This window comes from Pleurodeles waltl, chromosome 2_2 (assembly GCF_031143425.1).
Source record: "Pleurodeles waltl isolate 20211129_DDA chromosome 2_2, aPleWal1.hap1.20221129, whole genome shotgun sequence".
NCBI classification, from domain to species: domain Eukaryota; kingdom Metazoa; phylum Chordata; class Amphibia; order Caudata; family Salamandridae; genus Pleurodeles; species Pleurodeles waltl.
In genome coordinates this window covers 471,889,355-471,913,842 of record NC_090439.1, presented here as the reverse complement: position 1 = coordinate 471,913,842, position 24,488 = coordinate 471,889,355, and the positions used below count along the sequence as shown (strand labels likewise).

The 24,488-nt window shown below is 47.0% G+C and overlaps 1 protein-coding gene across 2 annotated transcripts in view; it reads right to left on the bottom strand.

Moving 5' to 3' along the window:
- The window catches only part of LPIN2 (lipin 2), a 599,770-nt gene that overhangs the window by 380,300 nt on the left and 194,982 nt on the right, over window positions 1-24,488 (bottom strand). For both annotated transcript variants that reach the window (XM_069219965.1, XM_069219964.1), the window contains exons 5-6: window positions 24,308-24,415; window positions 23,025-23,148 (exon numbers count right to left, since the gene is read on the bottom strand). In XM_069219965.1, the coding sequence (XP_069076066.1) occupies window positions 23,025-23,148; window positions 24,308-24,415 (232 nt within the window). The remainder of the gene's footprint in view (window positions 1-23,024; window positions 23,149-24,307; window positions 24,416-24,488) is intronic.

Here is a 24,488-nt window from a genome sequence, read left to right as displayed (position 1 = left end):
TTTTGCAAAAGTGTGAAGGGACGACCAAGTTGCGGCCTTGCAGATGTCGACCACAGGAACACCTCTGGCTAAGGCCGAAGTGGCCGACTTAGCTCTGGTGGAATGAGCTCTAATGCCCTCAGGAGGATCCTTCTTTGCCAAAGAGTAACATATTTTAATGCAAAGAACAACCCACCTGGATAGTGTTCTCTTGTGGACTGCCTTTCCTCTCCTCTTGCCCACGTATCCAATAAACAGCTGATCCTCCAGCCTGAAATCCTTTGTTCTATCGATAAAGAAGCTCAACGCTCTCTTTGGGTCCAGACGGTGCAGTCTTTCTTCCTCTTTGGAAGGATGAGGCGGAGGATAGAACGTGGACAAAGTAATTGCCTGAGCCAAATGGAAGGGTGAAACAACCTTCGGGAGGAAAGCAGCCTTGGTCCTCAACACCACCTTATCCCCATAAAAAGTTGTATAAGGGGGTTTTACTGATAAGGCCTGCAACTCACTCACTCTCCTTGCTGATGTTATAGCTATCAGGAAGACTGTTTTTAAAACCAAATACCTCAAGGGGCAAGAATGCATAGGTTCAAAAGGGGACCCCATAAGGAAAGTCAGGACTAAGGACAAATCCCATTGCGGCATAACGAATGGCTTTGGAGGATATTGATTTAGAAGACCTTTCAAGAATCTGATAACAATAGGGGATTTAAATAAAGATGGTTGGTCTGGAAGACATATGAAGGCTGACAAGGCCGATAAATAACCTTTAATGGTAGCCACTGCACAACCTTTCTGCGCCAGAGATAGAGCAAAAGACAAAACGTCCGATAGATGAGCATGCAAAGGATCAATCTGCCTCTCTCCACACCACGCAACAAATTTAGACCACCTATTAGCGTAGATAGATTTAGTGGAGTGTCGCCTGGCCGCTAATATAACATCCACTACCTCAGGCGGGAGAGAGAAGGAACTCAGGTTGCCCCGTTCAATCTCCAGGCATGTAGGTGCAGACTCTGGAGGTTGGGGTGTAGAACCTGCCCCTGCGACTGTGAGAGGAGGTCTGCCCTGAAAGGGAGACGGAGCGGCGGGCACGTTGAGAGTTGGAGAAGGTCGGAGTACCACACCCTCCTTGGCCAATCCGGAGCTATTAAGATTACTAGAGCCCGGTCTTGGCGAATCTTCCTCAATACTCGAGGAATCAAGGGTATGGGAGGAAACGCGTAAAGCAACTGGCCGCACCAGGTCATTTGAAACGCGTCCCCCAACGCTTCCTGCATCGGATACTGAAGGCTGCAGAACAACGGACAATGCGCGTTCTCTCGAGTGGCGAACAGATCTACCCGAGGAAACCCCCACTTCTGGAAGATTAAACAGACTTGATCTGGATGGAGACGCCACTCGTGGTCTGCCGAGAAGTGGCGACTGAGACTGTCCGCACGCACGTTCAAGACTCCGGCCAGATGGTTTGCTATCAAGCAAATCCGATGGTCCTTTGCCCAGGACCATAGTCGAAGAGCTTCTCTGCAGAGAAGGTACGACCCCACTCCTCCCTGCTTGTTTATGTACCACATCGTGGTAGTATTGTCCGTTAGGACCTGTATCGACTGACCACGAAGGGAAGGGAGGAAGGCCTTGAGAGCCAGACGTACAGCCCGTAACTCTAACAGATTGATGTGAAAAATCTGTTCCTCTGGAGACCAAAGACCTTTGATCTCCAGATCCCCCAGATGAGCTCCCCACCCTAGAGTGGAAGCATCCGTTATGACTGTGGCCACTGGTGGCGACTGCTGGAACGGCTTTCCTTGTGAAAGATTGTTGCTTGCAATCCACCACTTCAAATCCACAGCAGCATCTCTGGAGATCTTGACAGTACCCTCTAGATCCCCACTGTGTTGAGACCACTGCCTTCGGAGGCACCACTGAAGAGCCCTCATGTGCCAGCGAGCATGCGTGACCAACAGAATACAGGAGGCAAAAAGACCGAGCAGACGAAGGACCTTGAGGACTGGAACTACCGCTCCATTTCGAAACATTGGAACCAAATCCTGAATATCTTGAATCCGCTGAGGCGGAGGAAAGGCCCGACCCAATGTTGTATCCAGTACTGCCCCTATGAACAGGAGGCGCTGAGAGGGCTCCAGGTGAGATTTGGGCTCGTTCACCGAAAAGCCCAGGTCGAACAACAACTGGGTTGTTGACTGCAGATGACGCAACACAAGCTCCGGGGACTTGGCTTTGATCAACCAATCGTCCAAGTAAGGGAATACTGCTATCCCCTTCCTTCTGAGCTCTGCCGCAACCACCGACATCACCTTCGTGAAGACTCGAGGTGCTGAAGTAAGACCAAACGGAAGGACCGCAAACTGGTAGTGTTGCGATCCCACCACAAACCGGAGATACTTCCTGTGTGACTTGAGTATCGGGATATGAAAGTAAGCATCCTGCAAGTCGACAGACACCATCCAGTCTTCCATGTTCAACGCCAAAAGCACCTGTGCTAGGGTCAGCATCTTGAACTTTTCCTGCTTGAGGAACCAATTCAAGATCCTCAGGTCCAGAATTGGTCTCAAACGACCATCCTTCTTGGGAATCAGGAAATACCTTGAGTAAACTCCTTGACCCCTTTCCTGCTCCGGGACCAACTCCACCGCGCCCTTTAAAAGGAGGACTTCTACCTCCTGTTCTAGCAACAGGAGGTGTTCTTGTGAACAATACGAAGGGCGGGCGGGATGAGGGGCGGAAACTCCCGAAAGGGAAGGGTGTAGCCTTTTCCCACAACACTGAGAACCCAAGTGTCCGACGTAACAGTCTCCCATTTGGTGAGAAAATGCTGTAATCTTCCCCCTACAGGAGAGGAGTGAGTGGGAAATGGTGGAAGCCTAAGGCTGCTTCCCCTGCTGCACCCCGCCAGAGGATGAGGAAGAGGCAGAGTGCTGCTGAGAGGCTCCCCTGGTGCGGACCCTACCCCTCCCCCTAAAAGATCTATAGGGGTGGGAAGAGGCAGGTTGCTGATATCTTCCCCGAAAGGAAGAGGAGGAAGAGCCACGCCCAAATCCACGAAACCTCCTGAAGAATCTGGAAGAGGCCGTGGAAGAAGGAGCTTGGAGTCCCAACGACTTAGCCGTGGCCCTGCTCTCCTTAAAACGTTCCAAGGCCGAATCAGCCTTAGCCCCAAACAGTTTGTCCCCATCAAACGGGAGATCCAACAATGTGGACTGTACATCTGCCGAAAAGCCCGAGTTACGGAGCCAGGCCTGTCTCCTTTCCACCACAGTTGTGCCCATTGCTCTGGCTACCGAGTCGGTGGTATCCAGTCCCGTCTGGATAATTTGGGTCGCAGCAGCCTGGGCATCAGAGACAAGATCCAAAAGACCCTGGGGAAGCTCTGTAAACGAAGAGGAGATGTCATCCATCAGAGCATGAATATACCTCCCCAGGATACAGGTCGCATTAGTGGCCTTTAACGCCAGACTGCAGGACGAAAAAATCTTCTTCGACTGCGCCTCTAGCTTTTTTGAGTCTCTGTCCCCAGGCACCATCGGGAAAGAACCAGGCGCTGACTTGGACGAACAGGAGGCCTGCACTACCAAGCTCTCCGGCGTAGGGTGCCTAGATAGGAAACCAGGATCAGTTGGAGCCGTCCGATACCTCCTGGCCACGGCTCTGTGAACTGCTGGGGAAGATGCCGGCCTCTTCCACACCTCTAAAACCGGATCCAGCAGAGCGTCATTAAAAGGTAACAGAGGCTCCGCCGCGGCTGAGGCCGGATGCAACACCTCCGTCAAAAGGTTTTGTTTTGCCTCCACCACCGGCAAAGGCAGGTCCAAAAAACTAGCTGCCTTCCGTACCACTGTATGAAAAGAAGCAGCTTCCTCAGTATATTCCCCCGGGGACGAAAGGTCCCACTCAGGGGAAGTGTCCAGCCCACTGGCCGACTCCAGTCCACGCAGCCCATCACCCGAGTCCTCTAGCTCTCCTTCCTCTAGGGCTCGTTGGTACTCCTGCTCTTCTAGTACCCGGAGAGCACGCCTCCTTGAATGCAGTCGTTGCTCAATCCGCGGAGTCGACAATGCCTCCGCCGAAGTCGGAGATCGGCGCCGATCTTCCGAAGCCACCGACGCCGCATCCGGCGCCACGGGTAACTTCGGCGCCGACTGAAGAGCAGCTGAAACAGATGGACCCACCGGAGTCACAGGCCGAAATCTCGACGTCGACGGGATGGAAATCCCTGGGGCCAATCCCTCCGAAGCCACCGGAGCGGCCACCGGCGCCGACACTGGCGCCGAGCCCACGTTCCCAAACGGGAGAAAGGGCATAAAGGGTGCCGGCCGAAGAGGCGCAGGATCACCCAAAGAAAAGGCCAAAGGCCCAGCCGGAGCACCCCCTGGAGCCATCTGTTGGAAGATGGCATACATCGCATTCAAGAATGCGGAACTATCGGCTCCAGGGGTGGGAAAAGCCGGATACTGGGGTGCCTGTCTCGGAGGCGACCCCGACTCCGGCCTCGGCGTCTGCGCCGGAGAAAACACTTGAGGCTCCAATACCTCAATCACCGACGCCTGTCCAGGCGAAGTTAGTGACGCCGGAGAGGGCAACGGCGTCGAAGGATGCGGCGTCACCGTGGGGCTGACCTCCCATGTCTTTCGGCGCCGATCCGGAGACCTGGAACGAGCCTCCCTTGAATGACGCCGAGATTCTCTACGGCGCCGGGAGTCTCGATGACGCCGATGTTTTGGAGAAGACTTCTTGTGATGCTTCTCCTTTGACTTGGCCATAAACAGCTTCGCCTCACGTTCTTTAAGGGCCTTCGGATTCATGTGCTGACATGAATCACAAGTCGAGACGTCGTGGTCGGAGCTCAAACACCAAAGGCAATCGGAATGAGGATCCGTCACCGACATCTTGCCTCCACACTCACGACAAGGCTTAAATCCAGACTTTCTCTGCGACATTATTTCCACAGAGAAAGAGTACGCAGCAAGATATACACTGTAACCGCAAGAGTAACAGTTGCTCCCTCGAAGATAACCGTTTCGAATGCACGGAAAAAAGGGAACTGACGTCCGCACGTCGTCGAGGACCTCTTATTGCCTGTATGACGTCAGACGGCGTCGCGTGCGAGACAGTGACGTCCTCGTCGACGTGCAGAGACTAGTAAGAAGATTTCCGTAGAATGCTGGCGCCATGGGAGTATTCATGAGGTGAGGAATCCACAGGTAGTTGTATCCATCAGAAACTCTACTTTTCTACACATATAATCTTTTTGACAGTGGTTTTGAAGATCTTCTATGAAGGATTGCATTCCTTTGCATAGCTCTTTGATAGCCATCCAGAAAGAGTGACACTAGAGTTTTTAATTTGGGATGCAGCTATTACACATACTTTCCTACCAACATTGTCTAGAAATGTGCTTTCATGCTCTGGAGGAGTGTAGGAGGCTGGACTGGCTTGTAGCGAGTACCAAGGGGTACTTGCACCTTGCACCAGGCCCAGTTATCCCTTATTAGTGTATAGGGTGTCTAGCAGCTTAGGCTGATAGATAATGGTAGCTTAGCAGAGCAGCTTAGGCTGAACTAGGAGACGAGTGAAGCTCCTACAGTACCACTAGTGTCATATGCACAATATCATAAGAAAACACAATACACAGATATACTAAAAATAAAGGTACTTTATTTTTATGACAATATGCCAAAAGTATCTCAGTGAGTACTCTCAGTATGAGGATAGCAAATATACACAAGATATATGTACACAATACCAAAATATGCAGTAATAGTATTAGAAAACAGTGCAAACAATGTATAGTTACAATAGGATGCAATGGAGACACATAGGGATAGGGGCAACACAAACCATATACTCCAAAAGTGGAATGCGAACCACGAATGGACCCCAAACCTATGTGACCTTGTAGAGGGTCGCTGGGACTATTAGAAAATAGTAAGGGTTAGAAAAATAGCCCACCCCAAGACCCTGAAAAGTGAGGGCAAAGTGCACTAAAGTTCCCCAAAGGACATAGAAGTCGTGATAGGGGAATTCTGCAGGAAAGACACAAACCAGCAATGCAACAACGATGGATTTCCAGTCGAGGGTACCTGTGGAACAAGGGGACCAAGTCCAAAAGTCACAAGCAAGTCGGAGATGGGCAGATGCCCAGGAAATGCCAGCTGTGGGTGCAAAGAAGCTGCTACTGGACAGTAGAAGCTTAGGTTTCTGCAGGAACGACAAGGGCTAGAGACTTCCCCTTTGGAGGACGGATCCCTCACGCCGTGGAGAGTCGTGCAGAAGTGTTTTCCCGCCGAAAGACCGCCAACAAGCCTTGCTAGCTGCAAATCGTGCGGTTAGTGTTTTTGGATGCTGCTGTGGCCCAGGAGGGACCAGGATGTCGCCAATTGCGTCAGGGGACAGAGGGGGCGTCGAGCAAGACAAGGAGCCCTCCCAGCAGCAGGCAGCACCCGCAGAAGTGCCAGAAACAGGCACTACGAGGATGCGTGAAACGGTGCTCACCCGAAGTCGCACAAAGGAGTCCCACGTCGCCGGAGGACAACTTAGGAGGTCGTGCAATGCAGGTTAGAGTGCCGTGGACCCAGGCTGGACTGTGCACAAAGGATTTCCGCCGGAAGTGCACGGAGGCCGGAGTAGCTGCAAAAGTCGCGGTTCCCAGCAAATCAGTCTGGCGTGGGGAGGCAAGGACTTACCTCCACCAAACTTGGACTGAAGAGTCACTGGACTGTGGGAGTCACTTGGACAGAGTTGCTGGATTCAAGGGACCTCGCTCGTCGTGCTGAGAGGAGACCCAGGGTACCGGTGATGCAGTTCTTTGGTGCCTGCGGTTGCAGGGGGACGATTCCGTCGACCCATGGGAGATTTCTTCGGAGCTTCTAGTGCAGAGAGGAGGCAGACTACCCCCACAGCATGCACCACCAGGAAAACAGTCGAGAAGGCGGCAGGATCAGCGTTACAGAGTTGCAGTAGTCGTCTTCACTACTTTGTTGCAGTTTTGCAGGCTTCCAGCGCGGTCAGCAGTCGATTCCTTGGCAGAAGGTGAAGAGAGAGATGCAGAGGAACTCGGATGAGCTCTTGCATTCGTTATCTAAGGAATCCCAAGAGACAGAGACCCTAAATAGCCAGAAAAGAGGGTTTGGCTACCTAGGAGAGATGATAGGCTCCTTCAGGTGTTGCTAGCCTATCAGAAGGAGTCTCTGACGTCACCTGGTGGCACTGGCCACTCAGAGCAGTCCAGTGTGCGAGCAGCACCTCTGTTTCCAAGATGGCAGAGGTTTGGAGCACACTGGAGGAGCTCTGGGCACCTCCCAGGGGAGGTACAGGTCAGGGGAGTGGTCACTCCCCTTTCCTTTGTCCAGTTTCGCGCCAGAGCAGGGCTAAGGGGTCCCTGAACCAGTGTAGACTGGCTTATGCAGAAATGGGCACCATGTGTGCCCATGAAAGCATTTCCAGAGGCTGGGGGAGGCTACTCCTCCCCTGCCTTCACACCATTTTCCAAAGGGAAAGGGTGTAACACCCTCTCTCAGAGGAAGTCCTTTGTTCTGCCATCCTGGGCCAGGCCTGGCTGGACCCCAGGAGGGCAGAAGCCTGTCTGAGGGGTTGGCAGCTGCAGTGAAACCCCGGGAAAGGCAGTTTGGCAGTACCAGGGTCTGTGCTACAGACCACTGGGATCATGGGATTGTGCCAACTATGCCAGGATGGCATAGAGGGGGCAATTCCATGATCATAGACATGTTACATGGCCATATTCGGAGTTACCATTGTGAAGCTACATATAGGTAGTGACCTATATGTAGTGAACGCATGTAATGGTGTCCCCACACTCACAAAGTCCGGGGAATTGGCCCTGAACAATGTGGGGGCACCTTGGCTAGTGCCAGGGTGCCCTCACACTAAGTAACTTAGCACCCAACCTTTACCAGGTAAAGGTTAGACATATAGGTGACTTATAAGTTACTTAAGTGCAGTGTAAAACGGCTGTGAAATAACGTGGACGTTATTTCACTCAGGCTGCAGTGGCAGGCCTGTGTAAGAATTGTCAGAGCTCCCTATGGGTGGCAAAAGAAATGCTGCAGCCCATAGGGATCTCCTGGAACCCCAATACCCTGGGTACCTCAGTACCATATACTAGGGAATTATAAGGGTGTTCCAGTAAGCCAATGTAAATTGGTAAAATTGGTCACTAGCCTGTTAGTGACAATTTGAAAGAAATGAGAGAGCATAACCACTGAGGTTCTGGTTAGCAGAGCCTCAGTGAGACAGTTAGTCATAACACAGGTGACCCATTCAGGCACACTTATGAGCACTGGGGCCCTGGCTGGCAGGGTCCCAGTGACACATACAACTAAAACAACATATATACAGTGAAAAATGGGGGTAACATGCCAGGCAAGATGGTACTTTCCTACAAGGAGTTGTTGTCTCTGGTGCTGATGCAGGTCTTTTCTTGACTGATGTCACTGTGACAACGTCCGGTTTAGACTCTGATGTTACAAACTCCAGATCTTAATGCATTTTGTGCCAGAAACCCTTTCAGAGGGCCACAGGGCATGCAGGTGCTAACAGACCCAACCATGGTGATTGAGGCATTTTACTCCTGATGTCTTGAGGTCTGATCTACTATGGGTCCTGAGAAACTAGGCCAAGTACCCCTTCTGCACTTGACTCAGTGGTGGCTGTGGTCGAGCAGTCAAGTCCCTCGACTGATAACTCAAAGCTCACACAGTTTGAACAAATTCATGTCCAGACAAATTCTTATTTTTCTAAGAAAAAGTATTTTTTTTCCCTCATTCTACTTATGCAAAAAAGTATGACATTCAAAAGCAACAACACTTCCTTTTGAGATCAGGGCTTCAGTAGATATCTAGCTAACCCCTGTCCCACCCTCCTTTGTGTAACATGTTTGGGATTAGTCCTCATTCACTGGTGGCCGCATCATCAGGGAATGCAAACTACTAAGCCATATTCAAGAGTTCTCCCTTTGACTCTTTAGAAGTTTAGTCAAAACTGTCTATGGCTCCACAGCACCATCAGCAGACAGTCCCCTGGGGCTCAACTGTCCCGATTCATGTCTTAACTGCTCCTGCAGCACGGAAGAGTTCAGCAATGTAGAGGGTGCTTTCAACATGCACAGCAAGTCCTGCTCAGATTGGAGACGTCGCGCTGGTCATGGCCCACGAAGGAGCATCTGGCAACGCAGGCTATCCCCCCTGAGCGGCGGTGCCGGAAATCTTTCAGATGTCAGCACAGCTTCTTGCTTGCAAAGACATAGTAAGCTGACTTTGCTCAATGAGTTAAAATTCTTTCTTCAGCTCCCGACTGAAGGCAGCACAGATGCAACGTCATCCACGGATTCTCCAGCGGTCCCTGTGGTGAGTCAGGAAACGTTCTCTCGCACTGCAAGTCCATCATGCGAGTCGTAGCCTCAGTCCCTCCTTTGGGCAGTGGTCTGAATCCTTTGGCAACGTTGATACTAGCAACCCTCCCTCCCCAGACATACACGGTTGCTGCGGTACACGGCAATACGGGCACACAGCTCTTCCAACCGCAGCACCCCGGCCCAGAAGGCCACAAGTATCGCCACTCATTGAAATAGTACTTTACAGATGGACCCTCACTATGGTTCAGTCTATGGCAGCCCTCACCTGGCATACAGGGGTTGACAAAAACAAGCCTATACATGGGCAACAGCCCGATCGGTGCACAGACTAATCCTCACAGTTAGCACAGGGAGTACTCATGGAAGAACTCCACACAGGACCTTACTCCCTCCAAAGCTCTCCTCTTCCTCACAGGGCACAGAGGTCTTGACAAGCAGGCAGGAGCTGGTGCTTCAGGCTAGGTGGTCTTGGTTTCCCTGGAGGATTTCGCCTCACCCAACAGAGAGACTCATAGGCTGTGGTCCCAAGTCCTGGTCATAGGCAGAAGTCTTGTAGGACTTCCCCTTCTAACAAAGCCCATCTGGCTATTTGGCAGATGACAAATCTTTGGGGACTCAACCTCCCCTTCTAATAATCCCTTTTCAGACACCAAATGTGATTTAGGGTCTGGGTCTTTTAAGTTTTATATCTGGGTTCTGTTTCTTTTGAAGTAGGCACTTCTCCTTTTCATCTCCCTTCATGAAAGAGGTCTGCAACAGCAGCCATGACTCTGAAGCAGATTGTCCACAATACATGGGAGTGACCAGAGTTCACACCTGGATGTCAGCCACAGTGATATGTGCAGCTAAAGGTTAATCCCAGATCCCCAGCCCTACTCTTAATGATTCTCTTTTCAGCCCCATTTTCCTTCCTGAGATGTGTCCAGGCCCTTCTCTGTGATCTATCGCTGAATTAAAGAGCAGCCTTTTACTTTTCCCTCCAGTGTGTCCCCACCCAACTCACAGGAATGCAGCAATGCACAAATCTGTCTGGGGGAATTTCTCCCCTCCTCATGTCTTTACCAGGCAGGAGTGGGCTTCCCAAAATGGAACCCAGGGTCCTCCATACAATGTACCATGGGGGGGCATATTTACTAAGTGTACATTTATAACAATCTTTCTGTTCAGCACTAATTCCTCTATGTATTGTACCCTCACATTTACACATGCATTCTGCACACTATCTCTGCGCAATGTTCAGTACTGAAGCTTTCCTATATTCAACCAGTGTTTGCTTATTTCATACGACGCACACTGCCAGCATGCACATTGTACTTTGAGCGCACTGCACAACACTTCACCCTTCATGTATTGTACGCCACACAAGCACACATACACTCAGCACGTGCTTTATCCACACAAGACCTTTACTGCACTACATCTTTCATGTAATGTACTCCTTTCAGGCATACATACACTCAGTACATGTACTAACCACACATGCACTACACAATGCTGTTTCATACATGTACTGTACCCTTCCCAGGCACACATACAACAAACAGTCACTAGTCCTGTGCTGCACAGCACTCCATAACTACCTGGTGTAGGCCTAGGGTGAGTTAAGCACACAGCAGAAGAACGTTTCAAAAGGTGAGTGCACCTGTAGGCATCACTCCAGTGACACAGGGTAAAAAGGTCCTGTTCACTACTAATGATCACCACATAGTATGCTGCCACCACATCACTTGTGCTGCTTAACTCCTGGTGAAGGCAGAACCCCTCCCTTTCAAACAAGACCACCATCCATAAGACAAGCCTATGTTATGGCGCACCTGCATGACCTGTGTTTGGCCATGACAAAAAACAAATCTGCACTAGGGATCTAGACAACAGTGTTGTTCAGGACTCTGAGCAGGGGTACAGGTCTCTTACAATGCAGAGGACTTTTCCTTCCAAACAACTTTTTAATTATCCTCTGAGTTGCAGCTTTAACTGTATCGGGGTCAAGAACAGCTTGTTAACGGTCCTAGGTAATCCTGGAACCAATGGCAGTAGAGGTTTAGGATATGCTTTATTTTGCAAAATTTCCAAAATAACCAAAACTATTGGTTGTGGAGCTTCTAGATGGGTATTTAGTTTAGAGGTTCCTCTGACAAAGACTTCTTCTGAGTGTATGATGTCCTCAGCCAGAGACTCTCTAGTGGGAGAAGCCACAGGTGAAATTGCAGATATTTCTGAGGCATTAACTTGTGTGTATACATTCAACATGTCTGTGCTGGTGCATCTGTAATTATCTAAATTCTTGTTTTATGGGGGCTCACCTGCCTCCCTTTTCTTCATATGTGTACACCCTAACAGACACGGTTTTGAAACTGTCCAGCATGGCCATTTCTGATTGTGAAACATCTTCTTAAGTGTTGACGCCTTGTCAGTGGCAGTCCGCGCTAAATAAAGTATTTGTGGTGACTGCTCGCACTCACTCTAGTGGAGTATTGTAGGAAGTTGGCTCTGTATATACTATCTCAAAGTGAGAGATAGTGTGCACAAAGTCCAAGGGTTCCCCTTAGAAGTTGATAGTGGCAAAATTAGACCATACCAATGCTCTATTTTGTGGTAGTGTGGTCCAGCAGTAGGCTCATCAGAGGGTAGTGTTAAGCATTTGTTGTACACACACACACACACACACACACACACAGGCAATAAATGAGGAACACACACTCAAAGACTTAACTCCAGGGCAATAGGTTTTTGTATATAAAAATGTATTTTCTTAATTTATTTTTAGAACCACAAGATTCAAATTTGAGGTAAGTACAGAAAATGCAAGGTACTTCACACGGGTAAGTATAGAACTTTGATTTAAAATAGTAGTACACACAGTTTTGGTTAAAATGGCAATAAGCTATTTTAAACGTGGACACTGCAGAAATCAACAGTTCCTGGGGGAGATAAGTTTGGTTAGTTTTTCAGGTAAATAAAGCACTTACACAGTCAGTCTCCTGGGCATAGGCATCCCACAGTTGGGGGTTCAAGGCAACCCCAAAGTCACCGCACCAGCAACACAGGGCCGGTCCGGTGCAGAGGTCAAAGGATGGCCCAAAACATAGGCGCCTATGAAGAACAGGGGTGCTCTGGTTCCAGTTTGCTAGCAGGTAAGTACCTGCGTCCTCGGGGAGCAGACCAGGGGTATTTTGTAGAGCGCTGGGGGGGGGGGGGGGGGGGGGGGGAGGACACACACAAGCACACAAAACGCACCCTCAGAGGCACAGGGGCGGCTGGGTGCAGTGTGCAAAGTAGGCATCGAGTTTGCTATTGAAAGCAATGGAGGGACCCGGGAGTCACTCTGGCGATGCAGGCACGGCACAGGGGGGCTTCTCAGGCCAGCCACTGACTAGGTTAGGATGAGGGCCGCCTTCTCGTCACTCCTGCACTGGTAGGTGGTTCCTCTCGGTCCTGGGGGCTGCGGGTGCAGTGCTTGGTCCAGGCGTCGGGTTCCTTTGTTACCAGGCAGTCATGGTCAGGGGGAGCCTCTGGATTCTCTAGGCAGGCGTCGCTTTGGGGGTGCAGAGAGGTCGACTAAGGGAGTCCACGTCATTGGAGTTGTCTGTGAGTCCTTTCTGCGGTGTTGGTTGTCCTGGACTCAAGCCGGGGGCGTCGGGTGCAGTTTGAGAAGACTCACTCTTCTGGCGGGAAGTGAGTGTCTCTTCAAAGTTGTTTCTTTGTTGCTGTTTCTGAACAGTGCCGCTGTTCTCTGGAGTTTTTTGGTCCTTCAGGTGCAAGTCAGTCCTCTGAGTCCTCAAAGGTCACTTGTTTTGCTGGATGTGTCACTGTGCAGGTTCTTTGAGTCTGGAGACAGGCTGGTAGGGCTGGTGCCAAGTCAGTTGTCGTCTCCGTCATCTCCACGAGGCTTTCAGGTCAGCAGTCCTTGTTGTTGTTGTAGATTGCAGGAATCGGATTTCCTGGGATCAGGGTCACCCCTAAATACTGAATTTAGGGGTGTATTTAGGTCTGGTGGGCAGTAGCCAATGGCTACTGTCCTTGAGGGTTGCTATACCCTCCTTGTGCCTCCTCCATGAGTGGAGGGGGGTACATCCCTATTCCTATTGGGGGGAATCCTCCAAAACCAAGATGGAGGATTTCTAAAGGAAGGGGTCACCTCAGCTCAGGGCACCATAGGGACTGTCCTGACTGGTAGGTGACTCCTCCTTGTTTTTCTATTTATCTCCTCTGGACTTGCCGCCAAAAGTGCGGGCTGTGTCTGGGGGGCAGGCATCTCCACTAGCTGGAGTACCCTGGGGCATTGTAACACGAAGCCTGAGCCTTTGAGGCTCACTGCTAGGTGTTACAGTTCCTGCAGGGGGAGGTGTGAAGCACCTCCACCCAGCGTAGGCTTTGTTTCTGGCCTCAGAGAGCACAAAGGCTCTCACCCCATGGGGTCAGAAACTTGTCTCAGTGGCAGCTGGCACAGACAATTCAGTCCTGCACTGAAGGATTGGGTAAAATACAGGGGGCATCTCTAAAATGCCTCGTTTGTGCATTTTGTAATACATCCAGCACTGACATCAGTGTGGGTTTATTATTCTGAGAAGTTTGATACCAAACTTCCCAGTGTTCAATGTAGCCATCATGGAACTATGCAGTTTGTTCTTGACAAACTCCCAGACCATATACTTAATATGGCCACACTGTACTTACAATGTCTAAGAATAGTCTTAGACACTGTAGGGGCATAGTGCTCATGCAGCTATGCCCTCACCCGTGGTATAGTGCACCCTGCCTTAGGGCTTTAAGGCCTGCTACAGGGGTGACTTACCTATGCCACAGGCAGTATTTTGGGGGCATGGTATCTTGAGGGGGATGCCATGTCAGCTTTGCCTTTTTCTTCCCACCAACACGCACAATCTGCAATGGCAGTGTGCATGTGTTAGGTGAGGGGTCCCTTAGGGTGGCACAACACAAGCTGCAGCCCTTAGGGACTGTCCCTGGTCACAGGGCCCCTGGTACCACTGGTACCGTTTACACGGGATTTATCTGTGTGCCAGGGATGTGCCAATTGTGGAACAATGATACATTTTTAAGTGAAAGAACAATGGTGTTGGGGCCTGGTTAGCAGGGTCTCAGCACACTTCTCAGTCAAGTCAGCATCAATATCAGGCAAAAAGTGTGGAGTAACTGTAACCGGGAGCCATTTTCCTACAAGTATACTGCCGAAAACACATGCTTGCATGCATATAATCCGTATATATCAAGACTGAAATCTGTCTCACATCTGTGACCACCACAAACTTCCTCTGCAGTGTACCAGACTTCAAATAAACCCTAATGATCTGCCTTTGTTTCCATGAAAGAGACTAGCTAATGATTAGCAGGTCACGTGGACTTCAGAAAGAAGGCCAGGGTTGTGGGGACACAGTGTGAATGCATTAAATATATTTGATAATAAAAGAAATGGGGAGGGAGGCAGGTTAAATTTCGGAAACACAAACCTGCTCACCAGATTTAAGCCAACTTAACTACATAACATAACTACGAAAGAGATTTCTCAATAGGCGGAGTTCTAGCCAACATCTTGCCTTCCAGTGATTCAGAGGGACCCGATTATGGCAGTCATGCTGTCACTTTGCAAGCACAGTCTCAGCAGCAGCGACCGCAGCAGGGTAGACCAACCCAGAGAGCAGGCATGTGCAGCTGCAAGCACAGACAGAGTGGTCTTTGGCAGCCTCCCAATTTAGTGCATCCACAAAATCCTCCTTTCATTGGTGACGCTGGATGCAAAGTCGATACAGCCAATTTTTTGCTGACTACCTCCATTTCTTTTTAGATGTTGACTTCCTTGACCAAACTGGGCAGCAAACACATTTGAGAACCAAACAATTTCTGAGGGAGCGTGGAGGTACTCTGCCTCATTCTTTGGCACCCCAGGGAAAACCCACTTCACTTGAGGTGATGAAGACATTTTTGGGCCTTGCGCTCAAAATGGGGTTAGTGCACAAACCAAGCTTGCTGTCCAAGTGGTCTACTCGCATGGACTGTCTAACACCCACCTTTGCACCATGCACGGGCAGAGATTTGTTTTGCAATGTATGCTGCAATTCAATGATAATTCTTCAGCACTGCTCCAGGACCACCTAGGCCAAGTCAGGTTGTTCAAAATGTGGCCAAACATGGAACATTTGTCTGCCAGATTTCCAGAAATGTATACTCCTGAAAGAATATAGCCATTGAGTTGTCCTTGATCCTCTACAAAGGGTGGCTGCTGTTCCGGCAGAAAATTGCGAGCAAAAAGGCTTGCTATATCATCAAGTTATACACGCTGGGTGAGCGCTCTACTGGCTAGGTATATAACTTGAGAGTGTATGCAGGGAAGAACTCCACTCACAAGAATGACTGTATGGGAACTTATCCAGGCTCTCCTTCACAAAGATATATAATCTTTAGGAGGACAGCTGTGCAGTGAGCTCTACAAATCTGGCACTGGGGCATGCAGTACAGTTTGATATCACAGCAAAGGAGTCCCACAGGAGCTTGTTCGTAAGAAGCTCCAAATATCCCAGAACGCTGCAATGATTTCCAATGAACTGCTTGCAATCAAGTTCTCTGATAGGCGTGATGTAAACGGGCTCACTACATTTTCATGAGAGCACTTCCCTCCTCACGACTTGGGGTCAGATGGTCAAAGTTCACAGCCCACCTGTTTACCTGTTTGCCACAAGTACATGGGTGGAGTGGATAAGAATGACTAGGTTCTTCAGCCATACAATGTAAGTTGTAAAACTGGCATTTGGTATAAGACCCTGTTTACCCACCTAATCCAGACGGCAACATACAAACAGTACAACTCTGTTTGGCAATAACGTAAAGTCTTGACTTGCTTTTGAAGTGCTTTTTGGGGAACTTACACAGTCTTCCCCAGCACGTTTGCTTAAGTGACTACTTTTAAATTGATACAGTGCAACAAATGCCCATAGGCGCCACGGTGCTATAGTTACAGCAATCCGCACAATCCAGCGGTAAATCAAACAGATAGGAGGCCAAGAAGAGAACAGCCTGTATCAATCAATCAAATCAACATGTCACAATCTTCTGTTAACTGCTACAGATACCTGGGAGGACGTTAAGAGGTCGCAGGAAAAAGTGTCAGAGAAAGAACAGCAAGATTGGGTTAGAGCAGGTTGTGTCAAATGAGATGAAAATGGTACTTGGGTTTGAAGTGATGGAAGAGTTGTGATGCCTGATAGTTTGTTACCACCCATGCCTAGACATTACCATGGTTCGCCGCATGTTTCAAAGGTAGATATGCTCACTCAGTTCGAGACATGGCAGTCTCGGACACCCCCAACTTGCATGCACAAACTTTAAGGTATTAAATTTAGCAGAGTGAGTGCGCTGAAGGGGCATGAAAGACATATTTTTTTGAGTTTTGTGTAGCCAGCGATGGTAGGCATTAGTGAAGGTTCACTTTGCAAGCATACAGGACATTAAAGGGAACAGAGACATTAACTGGTAAAGAAAGCTTAGGGTAGGTGTGCTTTCACAGTGATATATTCACATAGGTAGAAGCAGATAGTCAAGGTAGTACAGATGCCATTGCCATCAATTCATCTTCACCAATGGACTCGACCCCTTCAGTGCCACACTCAACCAGGTACAGAATTACTTGATTGCTCAACTATGCAGACGACTCAAAACCATACAGACTACAGGAGGGAGCCTCCCCTCTCAAACACCCATCATAAACACACCATGCACCTTAGAACTGCTTCACTGGTTCCGTATCCAAATCTCTTTTGAAACTTCTGACACACACACAAACATTCAAAGCCTAACAGATCCCTGGCTGAGAATGCCTCAAAACGGTCTCAGATTTCAGAAATGTTCCTGAATACCTTTGCTCATCCGGACTTATGAACTCTCACACATCCAAAGCATACGCAGCACCAATACAGGGAGAAGTGATTTCTCCTAATGTGCTCCGAAACGGCAGAACGACCTACTCCTTCACATCTACGACTAACATCTCTAAAACTACTGCATTTCTGCAGGAAACTGAACACTTGCCTCTTCCACTAGGTGAATTAGTGGATCAGACGTGATTGCTCTTGGGTCAGCGTCAGGATACCCGTCTGAGTGATATTGCTTTTTACAAACACTATACATTACGGAGATTATGGGGGACGTGCCCTGCTTGCCATGTTCATTCTCTGTCGCAACATAGATGTCCAGTTTGCCGTCTGACAAGTGCATTACAATCACAGCGCTGCACGTAATGGTGGATAGACATATGCCACGTTCTCACTGCCTACCCTGTAGGTAAAATATTTCTTTGTAGTTTAGGATGTGTTGTTTAGGGAACTTAGGCAGTCTTCAAAAGCGTGTCTGAATTTGTTTCAAAGGTAGATATGCTCACTCAGTTTGAGGACTGTAGGCCTTGTATGGAAGTTTTGCACACTCACAACTTGCATCCACAAACTGGAAGGAGTTGGATTTAGCACAGTGAGTGTGCTAAAAGCATATGAAAGACAGGCCTTCCTGAGCCCCATGTGGCGGTCACAGGAACTATTAATAAAAGTTTACAAGGCGAGTGTTCAGAATGTCAATGGAGGCAGATATGTGAGAGGTAGTAAAAACTAGGTCAACCTTTCCATTCATTTGTGAAGGTTATAGAGGAACAAACTGTCAACACGTCTGGATATATGTGTTTACAGAGGTGTGTTTGTTGTGTGTATGTATGTGCGTTGTTTGATGACTAGTTGAGAGATTGTTAAAAATGGAGATTATGTTAGGAGGCATGTGAATTTGATGGGCCCTTGAATGGTGGTGGTATGCTGATGTGAGTGCATTAATCTGTTGGATTCGCGCCGTGGCTCGCAGTATTAAAAGTCTTGTCTGTGGAGTGTGAATGGCGTGATATTGACCACTAAGCAGTTGGTGCCTTGATGTGGCTTTATGGCTAACCTTCAGTAGCCTTGGTTTCAATATTCAGGTAATGTGATAAGCATTTGTTCTTTAAAACTAGCATTTCTGAAGGTGCCAATACCAATCAGTGTAAGTGATGGATTAACTTTAAAAAACATACTGCCAGATGTATATCTGCGGGGGTAAGGACACTGTTGGAAAGGCAACAGTTTTCTTACTGCCAAGATAATGGTCTGCCCATCTGATTTATATGTGGACGGACCCCTGGTATAAACATGGTGAAGATTACTACACATCTGGCATGGTTATGGCATGACTGAGTAAGGGCCTTCTGAAGATGATACCTATGTCCGCCCACCTAGTTTAGATGGACAGTTTTTACTGCCTGTCACTACCTAAACCCTGGAGGTATGGGGGAGCTAAAACTGTCTAATGCCCCGCTCACCACGAGCGATAACTCCCAAGGCGAGGGGGGCATTTTTATTCCAAAAAATATATCAAGCTTCGGGATTTTGTTTTTGAAAATTAAAAAAATGGTCGGCCCTGCGCATCAAATGTAAAAAAGCATTAACAAGAACTGCTGTGAAGGTGGCTCTTGACAACGTTTTTTTGAATGACTGGCAGCTTGCTGGTCACTCCTAAATTTGGTGGGCAGAGTTGTCTCAGCATGGGGGATGTCAAATCCTCCTCTAGGCCGATGAAGTCTTCTCAGTCTGCCAAAATGCAAATATGGCCCTTAGTAGGAGCTCCTTTTTTCTTTTTTGCAAACTAAACACACGGAGGTGTCAGGGGGTGGTGTAACTTGCTTTGATTCTGTTCACTTTCCCATAATGTCCTACAAAACATGAAAGCGCCTACATGGATAAAATTACTAATTTATTTACATTTTGTGTTAGTAAATCTGTTGAGATAAAAAATTAAGAACCAACCAGGGTGCCAATGTCTCTACATACAAAATGAACCCAATTTTTGTGAATGGCCCCGGCGGCCACAACTGGAAAAATTACAACAACGCAACATGGCCAGGTCACATTTTTCCAGTAAAACCACCCTGTTTTCACAGTCTGGGTAGATGTGGATTTTGGGGCTTGTCTGTGCTCCCACCCAGGAAAAACAACAAAATCATCACATTTCTGAAAATAACTCAACCAGGAGTCCAGGAGTGAACGACTTGTGTGCTTCTCACTAGTTAATTTTCCCCATAAGCCCTTGCCAAAGGCAAACTTTGGTAAGAAACACATTTTCCTCACATTTCTGTGACGAAAAATTCTGAAATCTGCAGAGAGCCAATAATCTCCTACTACCCTGCGTTCACACAAGTCTCCCAATAAGAACAGATCCCCACCTGTGTGAGCAGGCCAGGGGACAACATATATTGCCCAAAAGCACTAGGTTGAGAAGTAAGCAATAGCGGTAGCTGCTTTATTTGGGGCCGTACTGTGGCACCGCCCATGCAAACCTACAAACCACAGATATCTAAACTACACAACCAGGGGATTCCAGGGTGGCAGGTCCTGTATGGATCCCACAAGGTTTTCTTACCAACAATGCTCTGCAGATCTCAAACTTAGCCTGAAATCACACATTTTCCTTACATTTATTTAATGTAAACTTTCAGAATCCACAAAATTCCTATTACCCAGTGTTACCACACTTTTGCCAATAAAAGTGCTGGCCCGCTAGTGTGGCTAGGCCTAGTGCCCGCAACAGGGGCAGATCAATCCAAGGTCAATTAGAGTGTCCTGTTTTTAGTCAAAGTCTGAGGTTTGCAACGTCTTCTGAGTAAAGTTATCTTGCAAGAGCCACGCAGGTCACACACCCCAGGACTCTTCTGGTTGCCTAGTTTCCAAAATTGTTCATGTTTGCTAGGTTTCCATAGGCTCTGGCTGAGTAAGGGCCCTAAATACACAGCTACCTACACTGCAAAAAAATGATGCATTTCCAGTGTAAAAATGTTGTGTCTATGTTGCGTTTTGTGTCCATTCCTGTCAAAAGCACTAGGCCTATCCACACAAGAGAGGTAGCATTTTAATCCAGAGATTTGGAGGATTACTTGGTGGTAGAATATTTGTGGCTTCCTGCAGATTACAGAAGTTTTTCTCAGAGAAATGGGAAGTACATGTGTGTTTTAGTCGATCTTTGAGGTTGCAAAGGCTTCTGGGTAAAATTAGATGGGGAGGTCCACACAAGTGACACCCCACCCCACCCCGATTTGCTCTAGGTATCTAGTTTTGAAAAACGTATAGGTCTGCTGGGTTTCCCTACGTGGCGGCTGACCTAGTTCCCAAAATCCACAGCACCCTTTTTGCACAAAAAAGGGTGGGTTCTCTGTGGAAAAATGTGATTGGTCCATGTTGCGTTTTGGGACATTTCCTGTTCCAGGAACTAGCCCTACACAGACAAGTGAGGTACCATTGTTATCAGGGGACATGGGGGAATGCTAGGTGGTAAGAAGTTTGTGCCTCCCCAAAGTGGCCAGAACTTTCCATTAGAGAAATGTGAGGAAAATGTGTTTTTTAGTCAAAGTTTGACGTTTGTATGGGATTCCGAGTGAACAAATCTAGTGGAAGCCATACATGCCACTCTACCCTGGATTATTTTAGATGTCTAGTTTTAAAAAATGTACAGGTTTGCTTCACACACACACACACATTCTTTCGAGAGACTTGGGGGAATGCTAGGTAGAAGGATGTGTGAGCTCATCGCAGATTCTGGAACTTTTCATCACAGAAATGCAAGGAAAATGTGCCAAAGTTTGAGGTTTGCATGGAATTCTGGGTAAAAGAAAATCTGGCAGGAGCCATAGGAGTCCACTGAGCAAGAGCCCAAAATCCACAGCTACCCTTTGTGCAAAACAAAGGTATTTTTTCAGTGGAAAAAAAAGGTGATGGGTCCATGGTGCATTTTGAGCAGTTTCCAGACATGGAAGGTAGGCCTACACACACAATTGAGGTACCATTTTTATGGGAAGAAATGTAAGTACATAGAATAGTAGAACACTTGATACTACCAATTAGATTTTACTGCTTTGTGCCTTCCAAATGTAACCCAGTCTGTAAGAAAGAAGACATTTGGAAAAATACCTTCTGAATAGCATGCTAGTATGGATAGCCACAAATTCAGAGATGTACAAATAACCATAGATCCTAAACTCCACATCTTGGGTCTATTTCAGAAATACAGTTTTCTTGATACCCATTTTTCATTCTATCTATATTTTACTTTATGAATTAGTCTATACTCGATACACAATGAAATACTATTGTACAGCACAATTCAGTTCTGGCTCTGGGTACCTTGGGTTCTTGGAAAACCTATAAACCCTATACATGCCAACAAACAGAATGGTCTGGCGGACATAAGAGTATACTGCTTTTGTAAATCAGCCATTGTGACAAGAAGTTACAGATGAAAATGTTACAAATGGCTTTTTCCTACTCATTTTCAATATTACTTTATTTCAACAGTTACTTTCTTTAGGAAAACTTTGAGGGATCTATACAAGTGACCCCTTGCTGAATTCAGTATTGTCTATTTTACTTATTCATTTATTTATTTTTTAGAAATCTATAGCTTTCCTGGATCGCCCATGGTTTTCACACTAACTTCCACTACAAATTAGAAGTAGGTTGAAAGCACAAAAAAAATAGGAAAAATGTCCTAACTCTTTGAGAAACGCCATAACTGTGGTTAAAAGTTAGGTTTTTCGATTCAGCTTTGCATGTTCATGAAAGCTGGGAAAATGGTGGCTTTAGCACAGCAAACCGTTCGTTGATGTCACTTTTAGGGAAAATCAGACTTTTATCCAAATAACTTTTCCCTAGTCTTCCCAAACAGCTCACAATTTAGCAATAGTTTGCCTATTTGCGCAAATTTGCTGTGTATACCTTATGTGGACCAAACGTTATGGAGGCCTAAGCGCGAACTACCCCCACTAGCCAAAAGAGGGCTCTGCACAGGAAGGGAAAAGTTCAAGGGTACGTTTATATACCATACTGCATATCTCAGAGTTTCACAGAGTGGTGTCCTGGAAAGCATACGACACAAGCCTTGTGAAGGCCTCAAACTGCTTTTTTTATGTCGCATGAAGGGCACTTTCGAAAAAGTGCGGGCAGTTTGAATGAAAATTTCCTCAGGAAAATGGAAAATTCAATGTCACTCGACAGAACAGGTGTAAAGACGTCGAACAAAAGATGGAAAAACTGTAAAATATCAAGTTGTAAGGAAAAACTAAGGTTTAACACATCAATGTGGTCCAAAGGCCTTGCTCATGTGCCGATAAAAATAACTTAGCTGTCTGAGGAAAAATGCCATATGGGTGCTTAGTAGGTAGAGAAGCCTCAAGGATCCTTAAAGGGTCACTACCCTTTTTTTCAGCTATATTATAATATAAGCCTATCAGGCAGCATTTTCTTTTTCTATTTCTTCATGTATTTTCACGTCTCTGAGCAATAATGCTGCAATGCAGGTTTAAATTGTATTTCGAGTTATTGCAGTCTCTCAGAAAAAGAAACTGCACCTTAGCTAGGTCATTACAGGGTGTTTTTTCACCACTAAACATAATACAGTGACAACCTATTGAACTTTCAAATGGATTACATAATTATTAAGAAGTGATCCGGGGTCGGTGCAGATAGTCATAAACACTGTATAATTTTGTGCTATCAGTAAACATTATATGATACACAACTGATCTTCACAAATTCAATTATAAACAAAGATACAATTCTCCATTTGATGCATGCACAAAGAGGCTCACCTTGGTTGATTCTGGAAATCCTCCCCACGTCCATTCCATGTGGGACTCTGCTCTCAGCATGCTCTCACTAGGCTTCACTTCTAGTTCAGAATCGCTCTTTGGGCCACCTGTCTCAGAAAAAGCACTGCCAAAGCAAACAGAAAAAAAAAATGTCTGTGGTTTGTAAGCAGCAGCACCAAAGTATTGCTACCACTAAATACACAGGTAGATATCATTACCTTTCAACTGCTCTAACCCCTGAGGTACTATGGCCAATTTGAACAAGAACATGACAGCATGAGTAAACAAATGAAGGCCTCACTACCAACATGTAACTTATCATAATAAATCATACAAACACTGTAAAATGCATGGGTTCTACTTGAAATGTCCCATATGGAAACAAAAGCACAAATTAAATTATTCTTAGTATGATCTTTCGTGAGGCAAACTGTCTGGTTTGCTCAAGAGTTAGAGATTCTAACTAAAGAAGAGCAGATGCCAACAGTACTTTCTCTGCCTGGAAAGGATTCCTTAACATTAGACTCGAAAGACTGTAGTGTTACCCATGGGCAAGAAACACAAATGGACATTAAAAAGGTTATCTTCCTAAATCTCCTCATTACGGTCATCACTGCTAGCCACATATTCGTCCAGATCTAGCTGTAAAATGGTGCTATATCCCATGCTGCAAAACGCCCTGGGGACAGGTTCAGAGTCTTGAAGGTTTATCTCCTGTCCATAGCAAGTAGGGTAGCCTAGGTGGAGAAAGCAGCTGCGGAGTCAACTGAGAGAAGAGTTCTTTGAAGAGCGCTATAATGATCCCACTTAATTTATTGTGAGTTTTTCTCGCACATGCACTCAGCTAATTTTACTATGCATTTCTTTTTTTTTGTTTTTTTTTACAAATTAGCTGCTCCTCTTAGAAAAATAGGTATCTTTATAGTTTTGATTCTGAACCTAAACATGAGCTTGAGTTCCCTCCTCAGACGTGATAAACCAAAGCTCTTGCATCCTATCTTCATTGTCTTCCTGAATCCCTATGCCTGTCCATGCTTCACACTCCAAGCATCTCCACACATTGATTACAATCCTACTAAGAGGGCTGAAGTGTGTTCCTTAGATTTGAGTTATTATCATAGATTAAGGTCTACTTGTAGCCAAATCATAATTATGCTTTTATAACAGTCTTTTTTTTTTTTTTTACTATACGTCTCCGTATGAATGTATATTTGCTACACCATACGCCAAAAGCAATATTTCACCTGTTAAAGAAAACGCAACTAACAGCCTCTAAACCATACCTGTCAAGGGGAGACCAGTCCCCATCAGATAAAGCACAATGCTCCATGGACTGATAGTGAAACGACTCCATGTACTCCTCTTCTAAAAGGGATGAATGCAAGGGCCCCCTGGACAATAAACACATTAAAAGAAAACTTAAAACCTGTATTCAATAACATTACTTTAAGACATGCTTTGAGA